General features: G+C 42.0%; 1 protein-coding gene across 1 annotated transcript; it reads right to left on the minus strand.

Annotated features, from left to right (window-relative positions):
• Positions 1 to 4,479: 4,479 nt before the first annotated feature.
• UBE2N (ubiquitin conjugating enzyme E2 N) lies at positions 4,480 to 23,743 on the minus strand. Its single transcript, XM_059471997.1, has 4 exons — positions 23,655 to 23,743; positions 6,118 to 6,364; positions 5,794 to 5,934; positions 4,480 to 5,164 (listed from the first exon to the last, which is right to left on the minus strand). Exons 1-4 carry the CDS (start codon positions 23,682 to 23,684, stop codon positions 5,124 to 5,126), a joined length of 459 nt encoding a protein of 152 aa, XP_059327980.1. The 5' UTR covers positions 23,685 to 23,743; the 3' UTR covers positions 4,480 to 5,123.
• Positions 23,744 to 24,038: the final 295 nt, after the last annotated feature.

Below are 24,038 nucleotides of genomic sequence, written 5' to 3' on the forward strand. Positions count from 1 at the left end.
GGCAAGGCACTGCCTCCTTGGCTCAAGTGATGAACAGCACCACATCCCCATTAGGACAATGCTCCACATAAGGAATGGTGCCACCTCTTAACCTGCAGACTCAGCAATCACAGGCATTTGCTGCTTGTGATAGTCTGATTGCTACGTGCTATGCACCACCACCCCAAACAACGCTCTCAGACAATTTCCTTCCCTTAAATAAGCATGAAATACTGTTCAAATAGCCATTTTAGGAAGGCAAGAGGCCACTGAATGTGGCTGCTGTGTGATCAGCTGCTGCTTGCCTCACAGCCCGCACTGCTTTCAGCAGCTCAGTGGTAGTAGCACTGGTTCCCAGCAGCTTTCCCTCATTTTACCACCAGTTCTGATGGATGGGCAGTATGAAGAAGCATTACAGCCATGTATGATGCTGGCCAAAGACCATCAGCTTGTGCACTTACCCTGCTGTTGGCTTACCTGTGGCCTAGTGCCCATAACATCCAGACAAATTTTGTAACAAGGTTCTTGTCCTAAGGGCCTTTTTGCTGTCATTCAACTGCTTCACTCTCCTAAGTATTTCCTTTCCTGCTTTCTGGCTGGGACACTAATGCAACCTGTCTTTGAATAAGTTGGACGAACATCCACAGCAACTGAAGGAAGAAAAAACACCATTAGAATCACTTTATTGTGTCTTGTGGGATTAGTCTGCCCTTGATAATTGAGCATGGGACCACAGACATTCTTCCATAAATTTACCAGGACCCAGCCTAAGCCTTCAGATTTACCTGGAAGAACATTGTATGACTCATGAGTAGCTGATGGGAAAATGACAGCAGGTATTCAGGCTGAGACAAGCACACCCACTACAGCAAGCAACAACTGAACATCACACATAGAATGTTTCTGATTTATAAATGACCTTTCAAGCCTTAGTAGGCAGCTTAGGTAGGAAGGTTCAGATTAGGCCTGAACCAAAAATACTCCTTCACTCTAGCTCTAAAGGCAAGAACCCAGCTTACACGAGTATCTAGAGCAACCTTGCACAAGTACTTCAGTCAGAGATGATTTTATGTGAAATAATTTGTATTTACCTTCCTAAAACATGAACTAATAAAAATGCTTCTGTTACATGTCACACTTGCATCCATCTCTTACCATGCAGTGTGGAAGTACCTGTGGTTTCTACCTGCCAGTGCTCAAGAATTCTCCTCCAGGTAGAGCACTCGGTCTCAGTGATGAGCTGACCAAGAGTGACAGCTCTGCAGCAACTAACTGAGCTACCCAGGTGTGTCCTCTTGGGGGACAATTCCCTTCCCTAACCCAGGTCAGCCAGTGGGTAGTTCCCCTGAGCACTTCACTGGAGCAGCCTTTCCCCAGGTGTACTCTACTTGCTCACCTAACCCTTATCTAAGAGTTGAGGGGAGTTCATGAAAGCAAACACCACAGATAAAGCAGTCATGCTGCTTGATGCCTCTTTTCTAATGCACTTCAGTGCAACATAATTAAATATTTGCTTTAAAAGCATCCTGCACACTTCCACGGAAAAGGCTGCAATAAACTGTACAAACTCCACTCCAGCAGGCATGTGATAATTAACCTTGTTAATAATGCAACACAGCCATGCTCATAATGCAACACAGTTCAGCAAAGCTCAATACACTTATCAATTTGATTGCACTAGAAACTGTCCAAACTTGCAAGTAAGTAGGAAAGCCTTGTACTAAACCAGACAGATTTGAACAAGCAGTCAAAACCCCAAAAAACAACAAAAGACCCCACACACTCCTAAACAAAACAAAATCAAACAAACAAAAAAGGTGGGGAAGCAGTGGAGGGACTCAACACATCCTCTGGGCTGTGTACCAGCGCAGTCTCCTCAGATTTTCTAGGACAGAAGTGCTGCTCTTCTCTCTACAATGTGAGGGGAAGCCACAAGCAATTGAAAAGTTGTAAGAGTAGTTAAAGGTTATCTTTCTTATTTTACCAGATGTTAAGAACTCTTAGGAAACTTGTTAAACACTGATGGCAGCCCACTGCAGTTAAATGAAGCTCAGTGCCTAAGTAATGAATAATCACTCTTCCTTTTATTTCAGTGTCATATCACATTACAGTCAAGACATGTTATTGACAAAACCTACCAGACATTTTACTTTAACCTTCAAAAAAAACCCCCAAAAAACAAAAAACCCAACCCAAGAAGAAATGTATATAAATAGAGATGTCACTAGTCCATTAAGATGGTCCACAATAGTCTCAATGTGTTAGAAATACAATTACTTGAAAGCTATCAAAGCAATGTTTCACTTGGTTTAGACTAAAGTCAGCTAAGATACAAAACACCTGTTCCATCAGTTCCCAATAATCATATACTTCATACCCATGACAGAACATGGCTACATGTGAAGAGACCACCACTGAATATTTATGCAAAACCAAAAGTCTTCCTCTTGATCTACAGGAAACTACTGCAAAAGTATTTTGCATGTATGGTTATAGAGCCCACACGATAACCCAGGCTCAACAGCTGCACAGTTACTACCCAAACACTTGACACATAAAATGCAATGTCATCACTCTTGCTCAGGATTTTAGGACATTTGACACATAGCACCAGTAATGGTAGAGGAAACCCATTTATTTTGAAGTTGCTGTAAATTGATTCAATAGACACATACTAAAAATGGAGATAAAACTAACATTCCCTAAAAGACAGCTGCATTTGCTTATCAGCTGCAATGGTAGGTGGAAGAGAGATAACTGAGTTTCACATAGTTAAGCAGGTGTATATTCCCAGTTGCTGAGGAAAAGCTTTTATCTTACTGGCTTCAAAGAACTTAGCCTGTCACACATTCCTTGACACAAGCTGGATCATTCCCAGCTTGACTCTATACAGGGCTCTTAGAGGTTTAAAAGTAAAGTATCATTTAATATACATTATCTGGGTCTGGATTCATTCTGCCTATGAAAATGAAACCGTTTTAAGTGCCAGCTCAGGTCTTGTTTCTCTGCTGAAGGGAGGGAAAGCCACTCTCAAAGAGGATGCTTAGGTGGGTCTGACTGTCCTCTGGGGGTGCCACCAGCCCTTAGACTAGAGACAGAGCTGAGGAAAGCTGCATATGTAGTATAAGATAAAGCATTAAGAGGTAGGTGAAGTGAATCCAGAGTCTACAGCACAGCTGACTTATTCTCAGCTGCCTGCCACAGAAGTTATCTATGCTAGCAGCAGATCCAGGACATAGCCCAGCCAGCCCCAAACAGACATTTGTAAGAAGAGAGGGTTAATGGTGCTTACCCACTCTGAAGAACATGCTACAAGCCCTGGACCAGCTTTGGCTTACATTCAACACAGAAAGTACTTTTAAAACAGTTTTTTTTGTGACTCAGTTTGGTGAAAAAGTTGAATTCTGAACCATTCTTCAACCATGTTGGAGAGAACTTCCAGGGACATTAGCAGTTACTAACCACTGAAAGCACTGTCTGCTGGAAAACATAGTTTTAATAGATATGCTTCATCTTACATAAGAGCACAATAAATACACCACATTCTATAGAAATTTCAGATGATACTAGAGGAAGAAGAGGTGAAAGAGGGAGAATACCAACAGACTACATAATCATGCCCCTGCATGACAAAATACTCCCTTTACTGCAACCACTACAAGCTGTCATTTATGAATTTCAGGTTGGCCTTGCCAAAAGCTTTCAAGCTTTTTTGTTGCTTGGTTGGTTGGTTGGTTTTGTGAGGGAGAGGGCTTGGGGAAAAGAAGAGAACAAAGATACAAGAAATGAAGGGAAGCAATTAGATGGGTTCCCAGAAGAGATACTGCACTTCTAGACAGGATGCATACACAAAAAACAAGGACAAGAAGGAATTTTTTCATCACTTTCCTTCCCTCCAATAAAGAAGCTTTGTTGCTATCTAAGCTGACCAGTTGCTCAAGCAAGTAGCTTAATAAGGCTTGTAGAGAAAAACCAGTGGTATGAGTTGCTAGCTGTAAGGGGCTAAGCAGACATCAGTCAATGCATAAGCTGGCTCTAACAGTGGTTCTACCCACTGGAATTTCAAGTTAATAGAGAGCAGGAATTAAAGAAGTTAGAAAACCGTGCTGCTATGCAGATTCCCATAATTAGTGCTGCTGTTTGCTCTCCACCTCCTACTTCATTCTGGTTATGTCCATGAAAACACACATCGACGCATTGCTAAAATTAAGGTTACAACTGCTCCATCCAAGACTTGTTTCTAAAAGTCACTCCAAATGCAATTTCATATTAAATTGGCCATGTAAGGTCACCCACATAACACAAACTAATAAAAAAGTCAGGAAACAGATGAAGAAAAACAAATAAAAACCCACAAAAAATCCCTTGTGAATTCCCCTTCTTTACTGTTAAATATGTCAGATTGGCGAAGAAAAATTGTCAATTCTGGACTCAATTTTTTTAAATATGATTGTCACAGAGAAATGAAAACACAGCAAAATAAACTATACAAAGGCAAAGTAGAATAACAAAAAATATTTTACTAAAACATAAGATTTACAGGAGATTTTCCAGACAAGCCATACAAAATGGTCACAAGCTTTTTCTTGGAGGGATTTTTCTACACTTGACAGCAGAATCACTATAGTATTAGTGAAGGTGATGGATGTTTAATGTTCCCGTTTTTTGTTCAAACAATGAAGCTTGTCCATCTACAGCGTCTAAGTTAGACTGGGCTAGAGGGTATATTCTAAAATATAACTGGTTAGCTGCTTTTACCAATGCAATTAGCATCACCATAAAAAGGGAGGAGGAGCCCACAGAATTAAAACAAAAAGCCCCGCAGCTAACCCTGCCTACCTTCATTCACAGTGCTTATACTTAAACCATGACAGGAAAAATGATTAAAAGCAGAGATGTGCTGCTGCTTTCAAACAATTTCACAACAATCCAGATGATACTTCTAGCCTCTGCTCATGCGGTACAATAGTGAATTAGGACAAGACACAGATTTGCTAATGTGCATTTAATCACCAAAGGACTGAAGATGTCTGGGCTTTTATTCTGTAATGTTTCTAAGACTGTGTCCATTAAATGCAAACAAAAAAAGGAAGAGGTCTTGGCAGAACAGGAGAAGTGATGCACACTTGATGTTCAAAGCGCATTTAAATATTATTCATGGCATATAGCCTAGTCCATGCTCTGGCTGGAAAGAAAAAGAAACACATTTAAGAAAAGATGCAGTTTCCAGGCTTGATTAAAGTAATTTTAAATTCATATTCTTAAAGATCTCTTTTACAACACTGCTGCAAGCACACAAAATGTATCAGTTCTGAGATTTTTAAGTGCAATTTTGAATTCCAGCAGCTGTCAACTTTTATGTATTATAGAAGCAGTCTGACAGTAGTGGATTCAAAAGTGAAGAGGCATAACATAGCAACTCTTGCATTCCACTATAGCCTGCAAGAGATGCAATATCAGAGATGTACTTTCCATTCCTTAAGCCATAGAGGACAAGCAGTAGAATGCTCCTTCATTTTACCAGAACTCCAAATTAGACAGACTACCATATTAGGACCATCAAAATCCAAGATCAAACAGTTCAATACAGTTTCTTCTTCTATCAGGCCCCGCAGAACTTAAAAATAGACCACTGCAGGCACATTCAGGGCACCTGGACTATGACTGTATGTAGTAATGTTTTGTTTCTTCAAGTTGCAGACATAAAACTAGAGGTCAGGCTTTACACACCATTCCTAAACCTAGAGAAAAAAAAATCTAGAGAGTAAGCCATTCCTAAACCTAGAGAAAAAAAAAAGTTAGAAGATACATCACCTGTTTCTATGGCTTGGGCTTCATTGGTCTTCCATTGCTCAGCTACATCATTTGCTAGTGGATCATCTGGATTGGGAGCACTTAACAAAGCCTGGATTGATAGCAGAACTGTACGAATCTGCAAAGCTGGGGACCATTTATCTGAAGAAACATTTATAGCACTATGAAACACCATATTCACCACAGTCTACAGAAATAGCAAGTTTTTCCAGATTAAAGAAGAAGGCAAGATATTCTTTAAACACAAGAAAACTCTTTTTAGGGTCAACTTACAAACATCTGTATTTAATATGGTAAGAAGAAAGAAAACATAGTACCACTTACCTTTCAAAATATCTAAACATATTCTTCCCAGCTTGTCTACATTAGGATGGTAAATTTTGGTCATGAAACGTACTTTAGGAGCTGCCATTGGATATTCTTCTGGAAGGAATAGTTCAAGTTTAAATGTCCCACCCTCAAAGGGGGAATCCTGTGGACCTGCAATGACCACATGAAAATAGCGTGCGTTGCTTTCATCTGGCTCTGCTTTTATCCCAGGTACTGGCTCTGCCAGCAAGCGCTGGGTTTCCTACAAGAAAAGGAGAAAATGAAACAAATAAAACCAATTTAAAATAAACATAGAAACCATAAGACCCATACAAACCATTTTAAAAGCAACAAGCATTCATTTAGCCTACATTCACAGAAACTGTGTTACATTCCTCAAAGTCAAAGAACATCTGCAGAAAGGAGATGAGGCAGGGGTAAACTGATACCCATCTCCTCTCAAATCCTCACCTGCTGTGTTTCTGTAACACACAGTAATAGATAACTCAGCTGCCTCAATTTTCTTAACTTTTGATTGAACTATTGCCAAGCTGCTGTGTTTTTCTCAATATACTTAAAAGCACTTTAAAGAATACCACAATTATAACACCAAAAGCATTTCCCATTCTACCTTAAATAAAAACTCCCATAAGTGAAAAGCCAAAGGGATTAATCACCCACAGAAAGAGTTCAAGGCTTACTCTTAACAAGAGTGGACTGGTTTATTTAGCTGAACATTTGTACTGGAATCAGATCCAACTTTGAAGAATTTAAAGTGCTACTCTTCTGCAACACTAAAGGTATATTTTAAGGATGTTTTATATATTTAGACATATAGATGCATAAATAGCTTTGGTGTGAGCACATTCAGCCTACATATACCCATGTTTAAAGTCACCATAACAGACAGTGGAAGACAGTAAAGATGTTCTGTAAACAGCAAAATAAGGGAAGGCCAGTCTCCTACAGGGACCTGGTTTCTTTGTTGCTCTATTCTTCTGCCAATCCCACCTCAGGCACCAAGCTGTGAGCACAGCTAAGAGCTGCCCACCCTGCCAATGCACTGAGCACACACACCAAGGCAGGTACATCCTCCTTTCCTCTGCTGCCTGCCTTCACAAGTCTTATGGGCACCATTCCAGCTCTTATAAAAAAAGACCCCAAGGCCAAAATGGGCAAAAGGACACTAGGCAGGGACAAAAAACTCCTGCTAACGCCTCATTTCCTCACACAATTTTAGTCCCGTTTCCTCTTTCCTTCTAAGAGTGCTTTTACTGTGTACACTTAATTTTTTCACCACCTTTCTGTGTTGGCTTTCACAAAGAAAAATCATCCTGTTTCTACTGACAGAAGATGTCAACTTGTAGGTGTAACTTTATTTCATTATTTCAATTTTATAGCATATTTATTCACATGTCTACAACAGCACTTCCAAGGATGGGGCATGCACAATTTCTCTGCACAACCTGTTCCACTACCTCACCACCCCCACAGTAAAGAATTTCTTCTTAACATCATATCTAAACCCACTCTCAGTTTGGAGCCATTTCTCTTGTCCTGTCAGTATGCACACCCTCATAGTCAGCCTCTCTCCAATACAGTAAGTCTCTATACAAGCACAAAGCACACAGATTACCTCTACTTAGCTAAATAAATTCTTCAAACCTTGCTGCACTGCTGCATTACTCTTGCAGAAATAAGTGTACACAGCATTAAGTGATACGGCTGTCCTGATGCAGTTAAATAACAACTTATTTTACAAAAACTGATCAATACTTAAAGAAGTAAAGTCATGGGAATTAATTCCAAAATCTAATTACTCATCTCTGAATTCTCAAGGTCCTACAAATTGTAATATAAAATTTATTACTATGTATATTTGCAAACGTAAACTAAATATAACTGGTGTGCTTCCTTGTTTCAGCTACATATTGTCTACTTATCTGCATAGACATTAGATGCCACTTACACACCTCACTGGAAGGCCATCCAAGCCTCTTAGAACTGTCTACATTTACTTCTGTGAGTATATTCATATTATAAGCATAACTTTATAACTTACTCATTTGTATTCTGCTGGCTATTTACTTGTACGCTAATTGTGTAGAAAAGCAGTCATAACAAATTCTGATAGTTTACATCCAATGGTATGAAAAGTCAGTAAGAAACTACAGATAACCCCTGAAATGCATAAACCATTTTCAGTTTGTTTCAGCAGGCTGTCAGTATGAGTGCTGCCTCAAGTAAATGGGACAGTTTGGGTTTCTGCCTGTGAAAGACCATATACTGTTGGACAGCTCTGGCAGAGGAAAGTGTCTTATGCTTAAAATAAACTAATGTGAGCCAACTGAAAACCTAAAAATGAGTAACTTACAGGAAAGACCAATTTTTAAACTTTTTCACAGCTGGACTTTGCCAGAGATGTGCTCGTAAGGAAACCGTGGCTTTGGTTCTGATGGGCACGCTCAAAGACTATTTTTTAATATTAAGGATAACACATTTTAATAGCTGGGCTGATCTCAGCAGTCCCCAGCTCCCCCTCAGTCACCCCAGTCCCTAGACTGCATCCCTAGTTATGCCAGGATGCTGACTGTAACTACACTGGGGAGCCAATCCTGGCTTAAAACATCCCAGAACCAGCAGCTCTCTGGCAGCAGCATCAGCACTTCTACCTGCCAGCAGATCCGAGGGAGCAGTCCTGGCTGCGATTCTGCCGCTAAAAACCACTTGTCAGTAAACAGCGGGAGAGCCCAGAGATGAGAAAAACAATTCCTTCAGTGCAGGCACCCCGTAATACCTAAGGGGCCGTACCACTGTGAGCATGTCACCCTGCTCAGAAAGCCCTTCATGCCTCCACATTCTGTGACTGTGGTCACCTCGCTACAAACACACCAGAAAAAGGGCTTGCCAAAAAGAGTGTTTGTGCTGCATACAGCCACTGAGTACTGAGCCTCCTCTGAGCCCACAAGGGAACATTAATATTAGATGAAAATTCCAAAGAGCACACCTTGCTTCCTGCACTGCACACAGAGCTCCATCACTATCAGTGTCATTGAAGCTGTTTCCAAACACAAATGAGGATGAACACCTGTGAGGGAGCTGGCTGACACTCATCTTTCACACCTGCCAGGCTCCGCTGCAGCAGAGAGCAAGCACCAGGCTAAACTTCTCCAAAACACTCAAAATGAAAGGCCATGATCCCATGAGCACATCACTGCCTTTGTGCAAAAGCTTCAGAAAACACTTTTTGCGCAAGAACTTCAGAAAACACTTTTTGTGCACAAGCTTCAGAAAACAGCTTTTTAGAGCTGTATAACACAGATAAGCTTGTTAGACTGCAATGAACATAGCAAAAATGCTGTTTATTGAGAAAATGTGCAATGTTTGTACTTAAATACATTAATACTTCCTAAATTTTGACAATAAATAAGGGGTTTGTCCTGCAATTATGAAGACATTAACAATAATATCTTAACTATATTTGGGGGGACATCATGGAAAAGGAACAAAAAGGGAGAAATTAATCAAAAAGTTACATTGTAAGGTCTAAGCATATAAAATGCTTAAATACACAACTAGGCCCAATTCTAAAGTAATTACAGGGACTCAATTTCCACATTTTAGGGTAAGAAGACAGCTGCAGACATGCTGACACTAAAATAAATTTGATTTGCCATAAAACTTGCAAAAATAAGTCATATTTGAGAAAAAATTGTGAGTATACAGGCAATGTTATGCACCTGGTCACAACATATAAACAGGTCAGGAAGCTGATCTGTTTATAGATTTTAATTTTTTTAAGTGTACATTACCAATTAAAAACCCTAAATAAACAAAACAAAAAGAAATACAAAAAAAAGGCCACTGCAAAAAATAGCCACCTACCACCCTGTACATCACCCACGAGAGAATGAGGAGAGGTGGACAAAACAAGGAAATGTTGAACTACACATTGATCTTATTCTCTAATTCCCAGAGGACGCCTACCCAATGAAAATAAGTATCCCAAACACATTTAAATAAATAAATAAATGCTTAATTTCTTTTAATGAAACTTTTAATTTACCACCTTTATTAACTCATCAGGATGATTGAACACATGCAATACTTGACTTCCCACGTTTTTTTAGGTAGACTTTCTTTTCTTACACTTTTTTAACTGAGGAAGTGAGTTTTATGCACTCTGTTACCTCCATTTTTTCCCCCAAAACTGCCTTTAGAACCTTTGTCCAATTTCAACTGTTCTGTATGTTTTGTAAGCTGTCAATGGCTAAGGATAACCAAGCTCAGTGCTACTGGAGAGGAAGACATGAACAGCTCCAGCACTACCACTCTGCTGTTTGGCCAATTTATTCCAACCAAGTATAACCCTTGCCCAGCAAAAATCTCTGACAATAAAGATAAAAAGAGCTGAAACACACAAATACAAACATGATAAAAAGGACAAATAATAAATTCAGAGAAAACTGGGTTTTGCAGTTCTGCTGCTCACAAAAAATGTTTTTACAACAGAACAGTTAATTTTGTCTCCAACAAGAATACAAATTCCCATCGAGTTCCCAAATTGTATTATGCAGTGGTTTTTATTAGCTCTCCTCTAGCATACTGAAGTTTCACAGAAGATATTTCAGCACATATTCTGAAAGCTCTAGAGCCTTCAGTGAAGTTTCCCATGCTGTCATAGGCAATTATCTGTCATACTCTGCAATGTTTTTAGATTGACACTTATTCTCACTCCTGTATTTACTCCACTTTTTCCAATTCCAAGTAATGTAACAATTTCTATTGACTAAAATAAATTAATAAACCCAAAAAGATACATGCCAGTCCATACTTGAAAAAAACCACATCTGACAACCACAACTGGTTATGCCTCCCCCCTTTTTATGCCTTCCCTTTTTTATTTTTAATTAAGTGGTTAGAAAACACAGAAGTGTTGAAGGTGTTTTGACAAGCAAAAGCAAAGCTTTCCTTATTAACACAGGTGGCCTGAAGCAGAGTGACAGATGATACTGATGGCACAGATGGTGTAGCTGACATTCTGCACAGCTATTCTTCTATGAAGACATTAAATTGAAAACTAATTATACCTGAGGGGGAAGAAACCCTCAACCTGTTTTTACAGTAACATGTAAGGATAGGAAGCCGCAGGAAGAGAGAGCATTTGATCTTTAGAAGAGACCAGCAGAGCAGGAGGCAGGGGTAAGGGCTTTTGAGCTTGCCAAGACTAAGAGAAGCCACACAATGAGGAGAGATGGATCTGCAGGAGAGCTGGTTTCATTCATTCTTTGAGCTATTGCTTGGTTATTCTGCTTTCAGTCAAAGGGGGAAAAATGTTACTGAAAAGCAGACATAACCACCAGGATTCTCCTTGTTCACACATACAGAGTAAAACAGAGCACTTCTTTAAGGAAGTAAAGGCAACAGCCTAGAAGATGCTTCCATACAGACATACAGGAAAATCAACTGCTAATGAACATGGAGGTATGAGCAAGCATACAAAGGAGGAATCCATTACAAATATACTATTTCAATCACTTTCAGCCTTGTAGAAGTGTTTACAAAAGCCTCAAGCTGTCAAGGCCTTAGTCAAAACAACTAAAAAGATTTCTGTGTGCTACTCTTGAAAAACAAAAAGCTACTTCACAAGTCTTGCTTGCTATGAACAGACTAAGGCAGGACCAAAGAAATAACTACAAATAGATAGCGCCAAAATACAAAAGCAGCAAATACCAGAATCAGAAGACTCACGTATGCAAGTAATTGCAAAAAAACCCCAAAGGTTATTTCTTACCTACCAGAGTCACTGCAGCTGAACTGTAAAGCTTCTCCGTCTGACAGAGACCACTACAGTACTGAAGGAACAAATTTTGGCATGGCATTAGACAATTTTACAAGCTTCTTCATTGCTTTTTAGAAAGGAGAACTATTTTTTGCTTGGAAAAATAGTGCAATTCTGTTCCCTGTGCTATGGCAATAGTTAACCACCACAAATTTTACACTGCCTGCCAAGCAACATGGCTAAAACAGTTAGGAACAAATCAATATTGAACACCCACAAAATATGTGACCTTTAAAGCTACTGTGTGAATGCCACTAGAATTTAAGAGAAGCTTGCCTGTGAAGTCAGCACAAACTAGCTCAGAGAAGAAATCCAAGCTCCATATCTCTAGACAAATGTGCTTTGCTTAGTAATTCAGTTACCTGCATTTTATTTCCCTGATACTCCAATTTTCTTATTTCACACTCAATATTACTGCTATGCAGATTACTTTAATAAATAAAACATGCTGCTTATTAGTCCACTAATACCATGGTCTCAGTGAGTGTTACAATTGAAGGAACACACTATTTTACAGAATGGTCTTCTGGACCACATTATCCTTTGATACCAGCTGTGAAATCACCTAGTGAGCTTTGTAAAATCCATTAGAACAAAGGTAGCTTAGAGAAATCACACCGCCTTACAGGGTCTGAATATTCTAAGGCGATAAATGATCAGCCACTGCAGAAAGGAAAGAAAAAAACAAATTTGTGGTGCTTTTCCAGTTCAGCCTATTATGCACTTTCACTTTTGCCTATATAGCTATCTCTTGACTTCATGGTCTAATATAGCAAGTGCCGAAAAGAAAAGAAAAGGGAAAAGTCATTCAAGAGAGAAGAGTCCCTGATGCAGTGCACCAGATGTTCCATGCAAACAGCTGTGCCAATAAAAAGCAGGGGGCAAACACATGCTCTCAGAAGGATGGGAGAAGATTCCTTTTGCTGAAAGGGCTGGTTTAGAGAGCTGGGACTGCAGTGTAACCACAGCAGGACACCAGTGTAACAGATTACTATTCTGTAACCAACCTAAAAAGGAAATGCAGAGCCTTCCCTCCTCATTCCAAAGGAAGAAGCTTAACTACCAACTAGGCTAATTTCAGTAACAGATGGTAAACTACTAAATTAAAAGTCTTCACCCATCTATAAAAGTCTTAAACACCAAAGACTCTGCATGTCTATAACAGTTATCAAAGAACCTTTAATAACACTAAGACTACAGAAAAGCATCTTTATGGCTAGCAACTTTATGCTACTACCTTAAAAAGAAATAATATCATTCAGAGGCTGACATATCTGTGATAAAATTATTCTGAAACTTCAAAACACAAAACATTACTAAAGGTCTCTTACATAAAGAGAAAACACTGCAGGTCTTAAAGCTATTAAATATCTGAAATGGCACAATACCACATCATTATACAAAGTCTCAGGGGAATGATTCTTTATTCATATTTTCAGTAACACATTTACTAGCTCAATTTTCTAAGCAGTAGTCAAGCAATTTTCCTTCCGTATCACACTCCTACAACTTTGTCAGGCCAAGGCAAGGTACAAGTCCTCTCTAATCTATGTCAGACACTGAGAAAGTGTAGGCAGAATCTACCTTTACTTGTAGGTTCAACTAACTCTCTTTATTCTGAACAGATCAGGGAATACAGATGATGGATGTGAACTTAATCTACAACAGGAATTACAACTTAAGTATGAGTGTCTATTGCTGCCAACTTGCCAGAAATTACCATTCTGCAAATCTACTGAGAAAGCACACCCTGACAGCATTCCCAATGCAACTCAGGAAAAGTGAGCTAGGTCTTCTTAACTAGATTAAAGATCCGATTGACAACATAAACACTCTGCTGCCATCCAGCAGAGGACAGGAACTTCCAATAGAAACCATGGAACAGCTGGCACTGGCTGTGGATAAAAGCATCTCCCACCAGTACAAATTAAAAAAATCTGCACACCCCTTGACAAGTTTCTTCCACAGGTGCTACAGGAGAAGGTCTCCAAACAGCCAGCTACCAAACTTTTTTAACCCTGGCCATTTACAAAGGGAACAATAGGATGCAATGCAACACTGTAAGAATAATCCCAAAATGGCGAAAAAAAAGCATTACTTGTAAAATTAAAAAGGCACCCCAACTGAAAGAAATCCACATCAGTTTACATTTTTTTTTTTTGTATTTGGTATGATCTAATTCAACTGCATGACCAACTGAGGACTTGTACAGGCTGTATGCATCAAGCTGCTGGCAGCAGAGGGACTCCAGGGGTGACCTCTGTGAGGAGAGGCCAGGAGCTGTACCTCACCAGACACAGCCAGCTCCAAAAACATGCCAAAGCACATGGGTGAATCCATCAGCCAAGCCGGTGGCACACCTGGGAAAATGTACTTAAGAAAGGACAGAAAACAGCACCACACAGAGAGAACAGCAAGGGGTAAAAAAAAAAAAAAAAAAGGTGTGCAAAACTAATGTGAACAAGAAGGTCAGAGAAGGACAGTAAGGACAAGCTCCAGGCACGGGTGCAAAGATTCCCTGCAGCCCATGAAGGACCACAATGGAGCACACACCCACATTGTATCCTATGGAGTGGACCACTCCAGAGCACAGGAAAAGTGTGGAGACGAAGGAACAGCAGAGAGGAGCTGCTGTGGACTCACCATAAACCCCCATTCTCCACTCCCTTGCATCCATCAGGGACAGGCAAGTTGGGGAGCAAGGAGTGAAGGACTGAAGTTGAATACTGGAAAAGGGTGGCAAAGCTGCTGTTTTAATTTTGTCTTTGTTTCTCATCATCCAATTCTATCTTACCTGGAAGCAAATTAATTAATTAATGTGTCCCAAGTGGAACCTGTTTTGCCATGATGATTATCAGTAAATGACCTCTCTTTGTCTTGTTTCCTTCTTATTTTTTCCCCCTGCCTGGTGGAGGTGGGGAGAGAACGTGGCTGGGTGAGCACCTGGCCAAGGTCAGCCCACCTCACCATAAACCACACATTACTTTTTAATCTGTGTTTGAGATGTGGTATCCAGAACCACTTTTAGAGAGAATGCAGTAGGCAGTTTCTACTCCACAGATGATAGAAAATTAAGAATTTTTGAGAAAGAGATGACAGACTTAAAATTAAAACCACTAGCTCCATTTCCTGCTACAGTTGAAATAATCAACACTTATCACTTGCAGGATATCACACATAACAATTTATGGGGAGAAAATGTGATGAGGAAAAAGAGAGATCTTTCAGTTTAACTGATTGCTCATCAGTTATTTCAGTATTTGCTTCCTAAGGGAGATCAGACATTTGCTGCCAAATCCTCCAGGAAGATTTCTAAAACAGATGAAAAGACACTACCAATAGCAAAAATCAAAGAGTTGTTGTTTTTTTTTTTTTTAATTACACCTAAGTTCCCCTATTTTTTAGTCATTGAGAGTGGAAGTCCTTTGTTTCATTCTTCATTGGCTGTTGAGTTTACAATTAAGTCAAATTGCTTTTCTACCCACCATTTCAGCATGGTTCTCAGTTCTTCTTGATTAACTTCACTCGCATCTGTAACTACCTCCACCATTTCCTTTCCTCACAAGATGCAAGTGTGCCCACATGGGAAGCTTTAATTTCTCAGCAGCAGTGCTAATCTGAACAGTCATCATTCCATATACTCCACTCATCAGCCCAAATGTTTGCAAAGTCAAATAACAGATGAGATCACAGAACTGATTTGGTTTAAGAAATAACCTTTACTGCAGAGTTCTGAGCCAAATCAGTTCCTCAGCCTAAGTTCACCTCAGTGGCACAAAAATTTTTGTGCCAGCACAGTCCAAGCTGAATCTGTTCATACAGTAAGGCTGTTCAATCTGAATGAGAATCACAGAACAGCCTGGGTTGGAAAGGACCTTAAAGATCACCTAGTGCAATTCTCTTGCCATGGGCAGGGACACCTCCCACTAGGTCAGATTGCTCAGAGCCCCATCCAACCTGGCCTTTAACACTTCCAGGGATGGAACATCCACAGCTTCACTGACCAACCTGTTCCAGTGCCTCACCACCCTCACAGTAAAGAATTTCTTCCTTACATCCAATCTAAACCTGCCCTCTTGCAGTTTGAATCCACTCCCCTTGTCCTATCCCTCTATGCCCTTGTAAAAGTCCTTCTCCAGCTCTTTTGTAGGCCTACTTTGGGTACTGGGAGGCTGCGACAAGAATGAGCCAGATTGATCACTTCACAAACTTCTGGTTAAGCAACTAAGTGGTAACTTCTTCACTTTGTGCAGCTCTCTGCCAAAAACAGAAGTACAATAACCAACTGCAGCATTTCAACTGAGACTACACACTCAGAGTAGAGTTATTGTAAGAGAATACATTTCTTTCATACTTTCATTTTGACCACTACATCCAACAGTCCAGATTCATTTTGGGGTACGAAATAGAGACTTAAGGCTTTAGTTAAAGCACTATATTGGCACAGTGACAAGTTATAATTACTTGCCAAATGACAATTCTTTCCTGTTTGACTGCGATAAAGGGGAAGATCACACTGATCTCCTTCACTGAGGAGTGATAAATTGCACACAAGAAGGTAAAAAAGCATGCATATTTTTGCTTTGATTTTTGAGGGGGAGGCAATAAGAAAAAGTGAAACTTATCAGTCAAAACTGTCTTTTACATATAGGGATAAAGCTGCCTCAGAAAACTACAAAGATTTAATTCAAAACTTAATATTGCATTACATCACATTTTGGCACAAATTCTTCCAGGGTCTATCAATTCATTAGCTACAGCTATGCAAAGAACCGGCTGTAACCAGCATTACTGAAAACAAACTGGTTACCTAAGCAGATGTCATATTGTCAGGGAGATTTAAGAATGTTTACATTAAAATTATATAACTGTAAAACAATTTCATTGAAGAAAATCTTCTGAAAATAACATTACCTTTTAGGACAAGGAAAAAAAGAAGTAGCAGCAAAGCCCATTAAACTGCAAAGCAAGGGACAAACATCATAAATAGGAGGCTACAATTTGGTTCACAAAAGCCAGCCTCCACATGAATTCTCTCCCCTGCCATACAATCCCCAAGAGTCAGCATTCCACATGCCCCCACTTCCTGGGCTCATTACTGACTACTGTCTCTTGTACAGTAATTAATGCTTCTACCACCCTGTAGATTCCCAGACTCTAAAACTAGCCCCAACTGTATCCAACACCACCTCCAAAAAAAAGGCAAGGAAACATGTTCAAAGTGTCAACATGTCAAAGGCATCAGCTATTAAAAAAAAAACCCAAAAAACAGTGGTACAGTAGATTCAGAAAACGTTATCTAGTATTCGACATACAGACAGTTGTCCAACAAATTGATACTACAGCTCTGCTAAGCAAGCACTGTGAATGAACTCTGGATTGCTCACAATCCTCTCACACACTTCTGGCTCTCTAAATCCCATCATCACACAATTTTAACCACTGCAAAACCACTTGCAACGAGATGAACACAAATGTATTCCAAGTAACAGTGCCTTCCCAGAAGAGAAAAAATCCCCAGAATCTACCCACTCTTGGAAGAAGACCTTGTAGCCAAGCAGCAACATGGAGAGGGGCATTTTAAGGTCAGCAGCACCTCCCCCGAGAATGACCTCATTCTCGAGTTTTCCACGGCAGATTACAGGATTTTGGAACTGCGAATCTGAGATCCTATGCAAATTCCTAAAGGATTATCTATGTGATAGCACAGACAGAGCTTTTCACAGTGCATCTTCGGCTATTGTAAAGTAAAGCAGAACTGAATTCACTAAGCTAAGAGTGTAAACCACTCCTGCAGTTATCCTGATGGAGCACATTTGCTCTGGAGGCCTGCATTCATATACAGTGCAGAGTCAACAATCAAAGTGTGGTTAATGCACACTAACTCATACTGAGCTTCTGCCCAAACGCTGTCTATACTGGGTGTGCATGGCAAGGGCCTGCTAGGGGGACAGGCCCACTGAGGTGCTTCTGTGAGAAGATGCCAGAAGCTTCTTTCCCCATGCCCAAAAGAGCCAGCAGCAGCCAGCTCCAAGACCTGCCCCTGGCCAAGGCTGAGCCCATCAGCAATGGTGGTAGCACCTCTGAGGTAGTAATATATTTAAGAAATGGAAAAAACCCCACAACCTGGGCAGCAGGACAAAGAAAAGAGATTATGTGAGAACAACAACTCTGCAGAACCAAGGTCAGTGCAGAAGGAGAGGGAGGAGGAGGTGCTCCAGGTATGGGGGCAGAGACTCCCCTGCAGCCCATGGATGGCCCCATGCTGGAGCACGTAGATGTGCCCATAGGAGACTGGGACCCCATGGGAAGCCTACAGCGAAGCAAGCTCCTGGCAGGTCGTGGTGAGAGAGAAATGCTGGAGCAGGTTTGCTGGCACAAGGTGTGACCCATGTGAACTTGTGACCCACACTGAAGCACTCTGATCCTGAAGGACTGCACCCTGTGGACAGGACCCACAGTGCAGGAGTTCACAAAGACTGTAGCCTGTGGGAAGGACTTATGTTGGAGAAGTTCATGGAGGGACCTCATGCTGGAGCAGGCAGAGTACAGAGAGTTCTGTCCCTAAGGAGGATGGAGCATCAGTGAAAACACGTATGCACTCAACACAACCCCCACTTCCCATTCCCCTGCACTGCTGAGGGGTAGGAGAGAGGAAAATCAGGAATGAAGTTGAGCCCAGGAAGAAGGGTGAGGTGGGGGGAAAGCCGTTTTAAGATTTGGGTTTCATTTCTCATTAATCTACTAGGTTTCGATAGGTAATAAATGAAATTAATTTCCCCAAGTCAAGTCTGTTCTGCCCAGGACTGCAATGGGTGAGTGATACTTCCCTGTGATTCTCCTGACCCAGGAACCTTTGGTTGTACTTTCTCTCCCCAGCTCAGATGAGGGGAGGGATAGAGTGGTGTCCAGCCAGGGTCAATCCACCACACCATCTATGCAAAATTTGCATCTTGCTTCTCACTATTAATTCACCAGTCATAAGTAACTTTAAAAATGTGATTTTGTTTTATACTATTACACAAAACAAATTTTGGTGATACTCTGAAAGCCATCTAAACATTAACAGACATATTACAGTATAAAATAACTGCATACAAATGTAAAGCAATAAGAACCCATTGGTTTACTATAGGTTTGTGCCTTGAAGTTGCTCAAGATGGTCCAAACAGGATTATTGCCTCTGTCTGGGTTATTTGCTGGGGTTTTCCTCAGTTTTTATTCTACAGAGTCTACTGAAATCTTCTTTAAGGAAAAGGTTGTGAAAAGTTACCAGTGTCCTCTGAAAGATCTGTTATTAAGACACCACATTTTCTTTTTAGACTAGACCTAACTGGAAGGTTTTCTCATCCTCTGGGCCTGAGCCTTTTTCTCAGCTTCCCTCCCCTGCCTGCACAAAGCACCTGTCCTGCCAAGCTGCAGCTCCCAGTACCTGCCTGCATGCTCCTCCCACTACCACAGCCAGCCCAGACCATACCGGGCACCTGGCAAGAAGACTCAGAGAGGGCTGCAAAACAGCACCTGTACCATCTTTCTGCACCTGGCGGGAGGGGGAGACAGGAGCAGGGAGAAAATGGTTTTGAGAAGAGCACAAAAACACCTCTGAAAATTCCCAAAATTTTCACTCTTCTATCAAATTTTAAGTTATCCACCAGATTCAAATGGCATACAAGATGCAAAGAGACATTACATTCTCTGATAAATGTCAAGGAGCAGCATTCTTCAGAAGTAATGTTTTCTGTGCCTAACCACCATCCAAAGAAATACAAAACACCACAAAAAGGTATTAGGTTTACCTCAAGTCTTTGTTATTTATTTTTTTTTTATTCAGGAAATAAAAAAGTGGTCAGACATGTCACAGAAATCAAAAAGTAGCAGTGACTTAAATTTTCATGTGGAGACAGAAGTCCATGCCTCAAAAATCCAAAGCTTTCAAGAAAAAGTAAGAAACTTCAAGTTGGCTGCCAGTAACACTTTTAAAGAACTTCTAGAAAGTTCCAGTTGCAGACTAAATGCCTGATTTATACAGGGAAAAAACCTCAAATATATAAGGCTGATTATACTGGCCTCTACTATAGAATGCTCTAAGAGCCTAGCATCACACACACCAAGCGAATCTCCATAAAACCTCCCAGAAATTTTACATTTCAAAGCAGCATTTTGTAGCTAGCAATCCAAATGTTCTCAGAGTTTCAAAAAATACAGCAAGCAGGAGTTCACTGCAGATAATGGAAATAGCTTCACACAGTAAATAGCAAGGAATGCATATCTCAGACAACACCACAGTATTGTGCAGGGGAGGAAATCAAAGCCTCTGTAATTTAACACTGATAAATTCATTAGAAAAAAAAAAAATCTGAAGTAGCCTCAGCTACTGCTTCAGATGGTTACTGCATGCTAGGAGCAGCTGCAGTGATTGTAACAGAAGCATTAATAACAACTGGCTACAGTCAACTTAGAGACCTGTGCATCAAATCATGAATGATGAGATCACTGCAGCAATGAAAACAGCAGAGAAAAAAGCCCTTTAAAAGATGATATGGGACAATATTATCCATTCCATTCACATACTCTGACTGCACTTGACACAGCAATGAGGTGGATTGAATGTCAGCCAAGAAAAAAATTCAGATGCAATTCAATTCCTTACTTGACTGGAGGTACGTGACTTTGCAACATGGGAAAGAATCAATATAATAAGTGCTTGAAAGTAAAAGTCACTGGGCTTATTTATTGTCTGTTGCAAAGGCTCACCTTTTAATACTGGAAATAGGCACTTTTTGGAAAGAAGTTTACAGCATAAAAACCACACATCTGTGATATGTGCCAATAACACATTTTAATTTTATCTTACATTAATAGTTTTTTGGTCAAGATGATTCTCATAGGACCCTTGGTGTTGAACTACTGAAGAAAACAAAAATACTCTTCTCTATTCACAAGACACAAGGTTTTCCAATTCTGATTACATCTTCAAAGATTCAAAACTACATCAATGTCTTCTACTCACCATTTGTAACATGCTAACAGTCATAATTCTAAAGCAAGTAATCTTTTGAACTTACAGACCATTCCCACACATGCTTTATTAAAGTCCATTTCTAAGTAATCTGAGGACAGCAAATTGGGAATAATTCTGTATGTTCTGCAACAACTGCTTTACAACACCCCTACTGTCACCTTTTCATTGACTTTGAAGAAAGTATTGGAAACATAAACAGAGCTCTTGCCACTGCAAGGAAAGCTCCTGCTCTCCTCCTGGGCTGGAGGACAGCCTGCGCAGAGCAGAGGCGCAGGCTGAGGAGCACAGGGCTGCAAGTCAACCTGAGCCCGGCCATCTGCCAGCAGTCGCTCAAGACAGGGAATGCCAACTGCTTCTGGAGCGGCCAGCCAGGCTCAGGCCTTCATTACAGTCCAAATACACTCTCCTAGCCCCAAGCAGCCATCCATGGTCTCTCCTGGATGACAACACAAAGGGGGCATGTGGCAAAAAGGGAGAAAGGTCTTTTCCTAAAAGTATCTGCGCCATTTCATTATCATTAAATTTACTACTGCACGTAGCATGAAGATTTAATTTTCTTTACTGGAGTGATTTTACTGTTACTCAGCTATTTCCTATCTCTCTCTTCCATTTCTTTTCCTGATCTTTCAAATACTCACTAGCAACTGAGTTCACTCCCTCCTCTCCCTCTAAGGCATCCAGAATAGGAAATTTAACATTAAAGTCAAAATTGGCATGACAATCCTCACTGAAGACTCCTAAAGATTTTAGCAGGCATATTTCTGGGACTGCACCTCTGCAGCTGTGATATTTCAAGATATGACTTTGCACATTTTTGAGGCTGTAGTAACTAGTCAGACTCAAGTCCTAGATCATAGGCACATATGGCAACCTAAGGCACGCACAGCACAGGAGCTGAAGAGCTGATCATCTAACACAACCAAGCCAAGATTTAATAACTCTAGGCTGGCTGCAGACAACTCCAATGCACACATGGAAATACCCAACCCATCATATGTCTAAGAGGGATCCTTCATAGAAAATCTGGACTTTCTAGGACTCTTTTTAGCCCTTCATCTTTCTTCTTCAAGAGGAAAAGAAACAGTCCCATATCACCACACATCTTTGAAGTGAGTTGTGTAAATTGTGCCAGCGTTTTTGTCTAGAAAAGCATAAGAAAGCAAAAGTACCACGAAAAAAATTTACGCTCTAGCAGAAGTAGGTGCACTTCTCGATTGTATTCTGGGGAGGTGTCAAGACCAATGAAAATTTAACGCAGACACCAGCCTCATGACTGAGCTCTTACTGCAACCCTGTGATAAACACCAGTTCCACTGTATTATGAATCACTGCTCCCTATCACACCTGAAATACATTCAGATTAGCATGCTGTGCACTCAGGCAGCTGGCTAGGTGTCAAAATCTGTAAGATTTGCCCTCTTTAATTTTACTACTTACAATTCTGAGCACTAATCATAGTTTAGCTCTGCTTCACAGAAGATAAATGCTACTTCTGCCTTATTTTACCTCATCGTCTCTATCAGTTACTTGATAACTTGACTTTTAGATGAAATAACTGTATTTTTTAATCCACTATTGAACACTTAATAAATTCATTTATTTACAATGGTTACCAACCGAGAGAGCTCCACAGTGTTAAAAACTAACATCCACTCACAGTAACAAGTTATGAGGATGCTGTCATTTCCTGTGAGGGCTAACAAACCTTACTGGAATCGTCTAATAACTTTTGTAAAGAGAATGATCACCCATTCGAGGGCTTCCTTTCGCACCATTACAAATTGAGTAGGAGACAGCAGCACAGCAGGAGCACCCACGTGAGCTACAGGAGCGAGCTGTTTTCATAGCTTGAAAGACAGTTACCTGTATCTCCAGTAAGTGACCAAAAATTACTTATGCCTTAAGCTGGAACTGAATTCGCAGGATCTGCTGAAAGTACCCCAAAGTTAAGAACCCTTGCAAAGCTGGGCAAATCAAAGTGGAAACATGATACCGAACGGCCAGCACGGCACGTTAATGGGTAAGGGCCGACAGCTCCGAGCAAGTGCAGCAGTAACCAGGCTGTCCCAGCGTGTACCACCGGTGCCGATGTCCCTGTGGCCCAGGCGCACTGCTCGCCGTGCCTTGTCCCTCATCGCACAGGAGGAAACCGCGCACGGCGCCACCGCTCCCCTCCCCCGGCCCAAGCACGCCGAGAGCTGCGCGGGGAAGCCGGGGGCTGGCGGAAGCCCCCGGTGAGGAGCGGCAGGGCGGGCAGAATAGAGGGGGGTGTGCCCGGTGTCTTTCGAGCTCCGGACCCCGGGGGGTGCGCAGATACCAGCGCCCGGCAGCACCGGGGGCCGAGGGGCGCCGCCGCCGCCCGGGCGGTCGCCGCAAAGGGCGCGGGCCCGCGCCCGCCGGGAGGGCCCAGCCGCTCCCGCCGCCCGCGCACGCCGACACAGCGGGCAGGGGACCCCCGCGGCGGCGGGGGGAAGCGGCGGGGGCGCGGGCGGGGCGGCAGCGAGGCGCCCCTCGCCCGGCAGGGGCGGGAGGAGGCCCTGCCCTAGCGCGGCCCTGCTCCCGGGCACCGGAAGCGGCGGCCGGCGCGGCGCAGCGCTGCCCCGAGCGCGGGAGCCCGGCCCGGCGCACCCGGCGCTCCCGGCGGGGCATGGCGGAGCGGCGCGCGGCGGGCCGGGCGCGCGGCCGTACCTTGATGATCCTGCGGGGCAGCCCGGCCATCTTGTCTCGTCGGTGCAGGCTCGGGGCGCGCCTCCGCTCGGGGCGCGCGCACGGCCGGAAAGACCCGCGCCGCGCTTCCTGCGGCACCGCCCTGCGCGCGTGACGCCGGGAAATGTAGGATAAAGGGATCGGCGCGCGGGGTCAGCGCCCGGCACGGCACAATGGAGCCGGCGTCAGGGGCTGTGTGTGCGCTGTCAGCGCCAAACGGCTGCCGGGCCCTGACTGTTAGCTGCCGTGAGAGTCCCTTAACCTGCCTCAAGGGTAGCTTAGAACACCAGCACCTAAAGGACAAGGCGATCCTGATAGAGTCCAGCAAAGGGCCACAAAGGCAATGAGGGGTCTGGCACATCTCTA

Source organism: Ammospiza nelsoni, chromosome 5 (assembly GCF_027579445.1).
Source record: "Ammospiza nelsoni isolate bAmmNel1 chromosome 5, bAmmNel1.pri, whole genome shotgun sequence".
In the NCBI taxonomy this organism is placed as follows: Eukaryota; Metazoa; Chordata; class Aves; order Passeriformes; family Passerellidae; genus Ammospiza; species Ammospiza nelsoni.

What these genes read in the sequence shown, in the direction of transcription:
- UBE2N (XM_059471997.1), bottom strand. Translation starts at nt 23,684, where the DNA reads ATGGCCGGGCTGCCCCGCAGGATCATCAAG. An exon ending in TGCCCCGCAGGATCATCAAG is followed by an intron (nt 6,365 to 23,654) that starts GTACGGCCGCGC and finishes CTTTTCTTGTAG; the next exon opens with GAAACCCAGCGCTTGCTGGC. An exon ending in AGCCCAAGCCATAGAAACAG is followed by an intron (nt 5,165 to 5,793) that starts GTGATGTATCTT and finishes TTTTCTTTCCAG; the next exon opens with CCAGAGCATGGACTAGGCTA.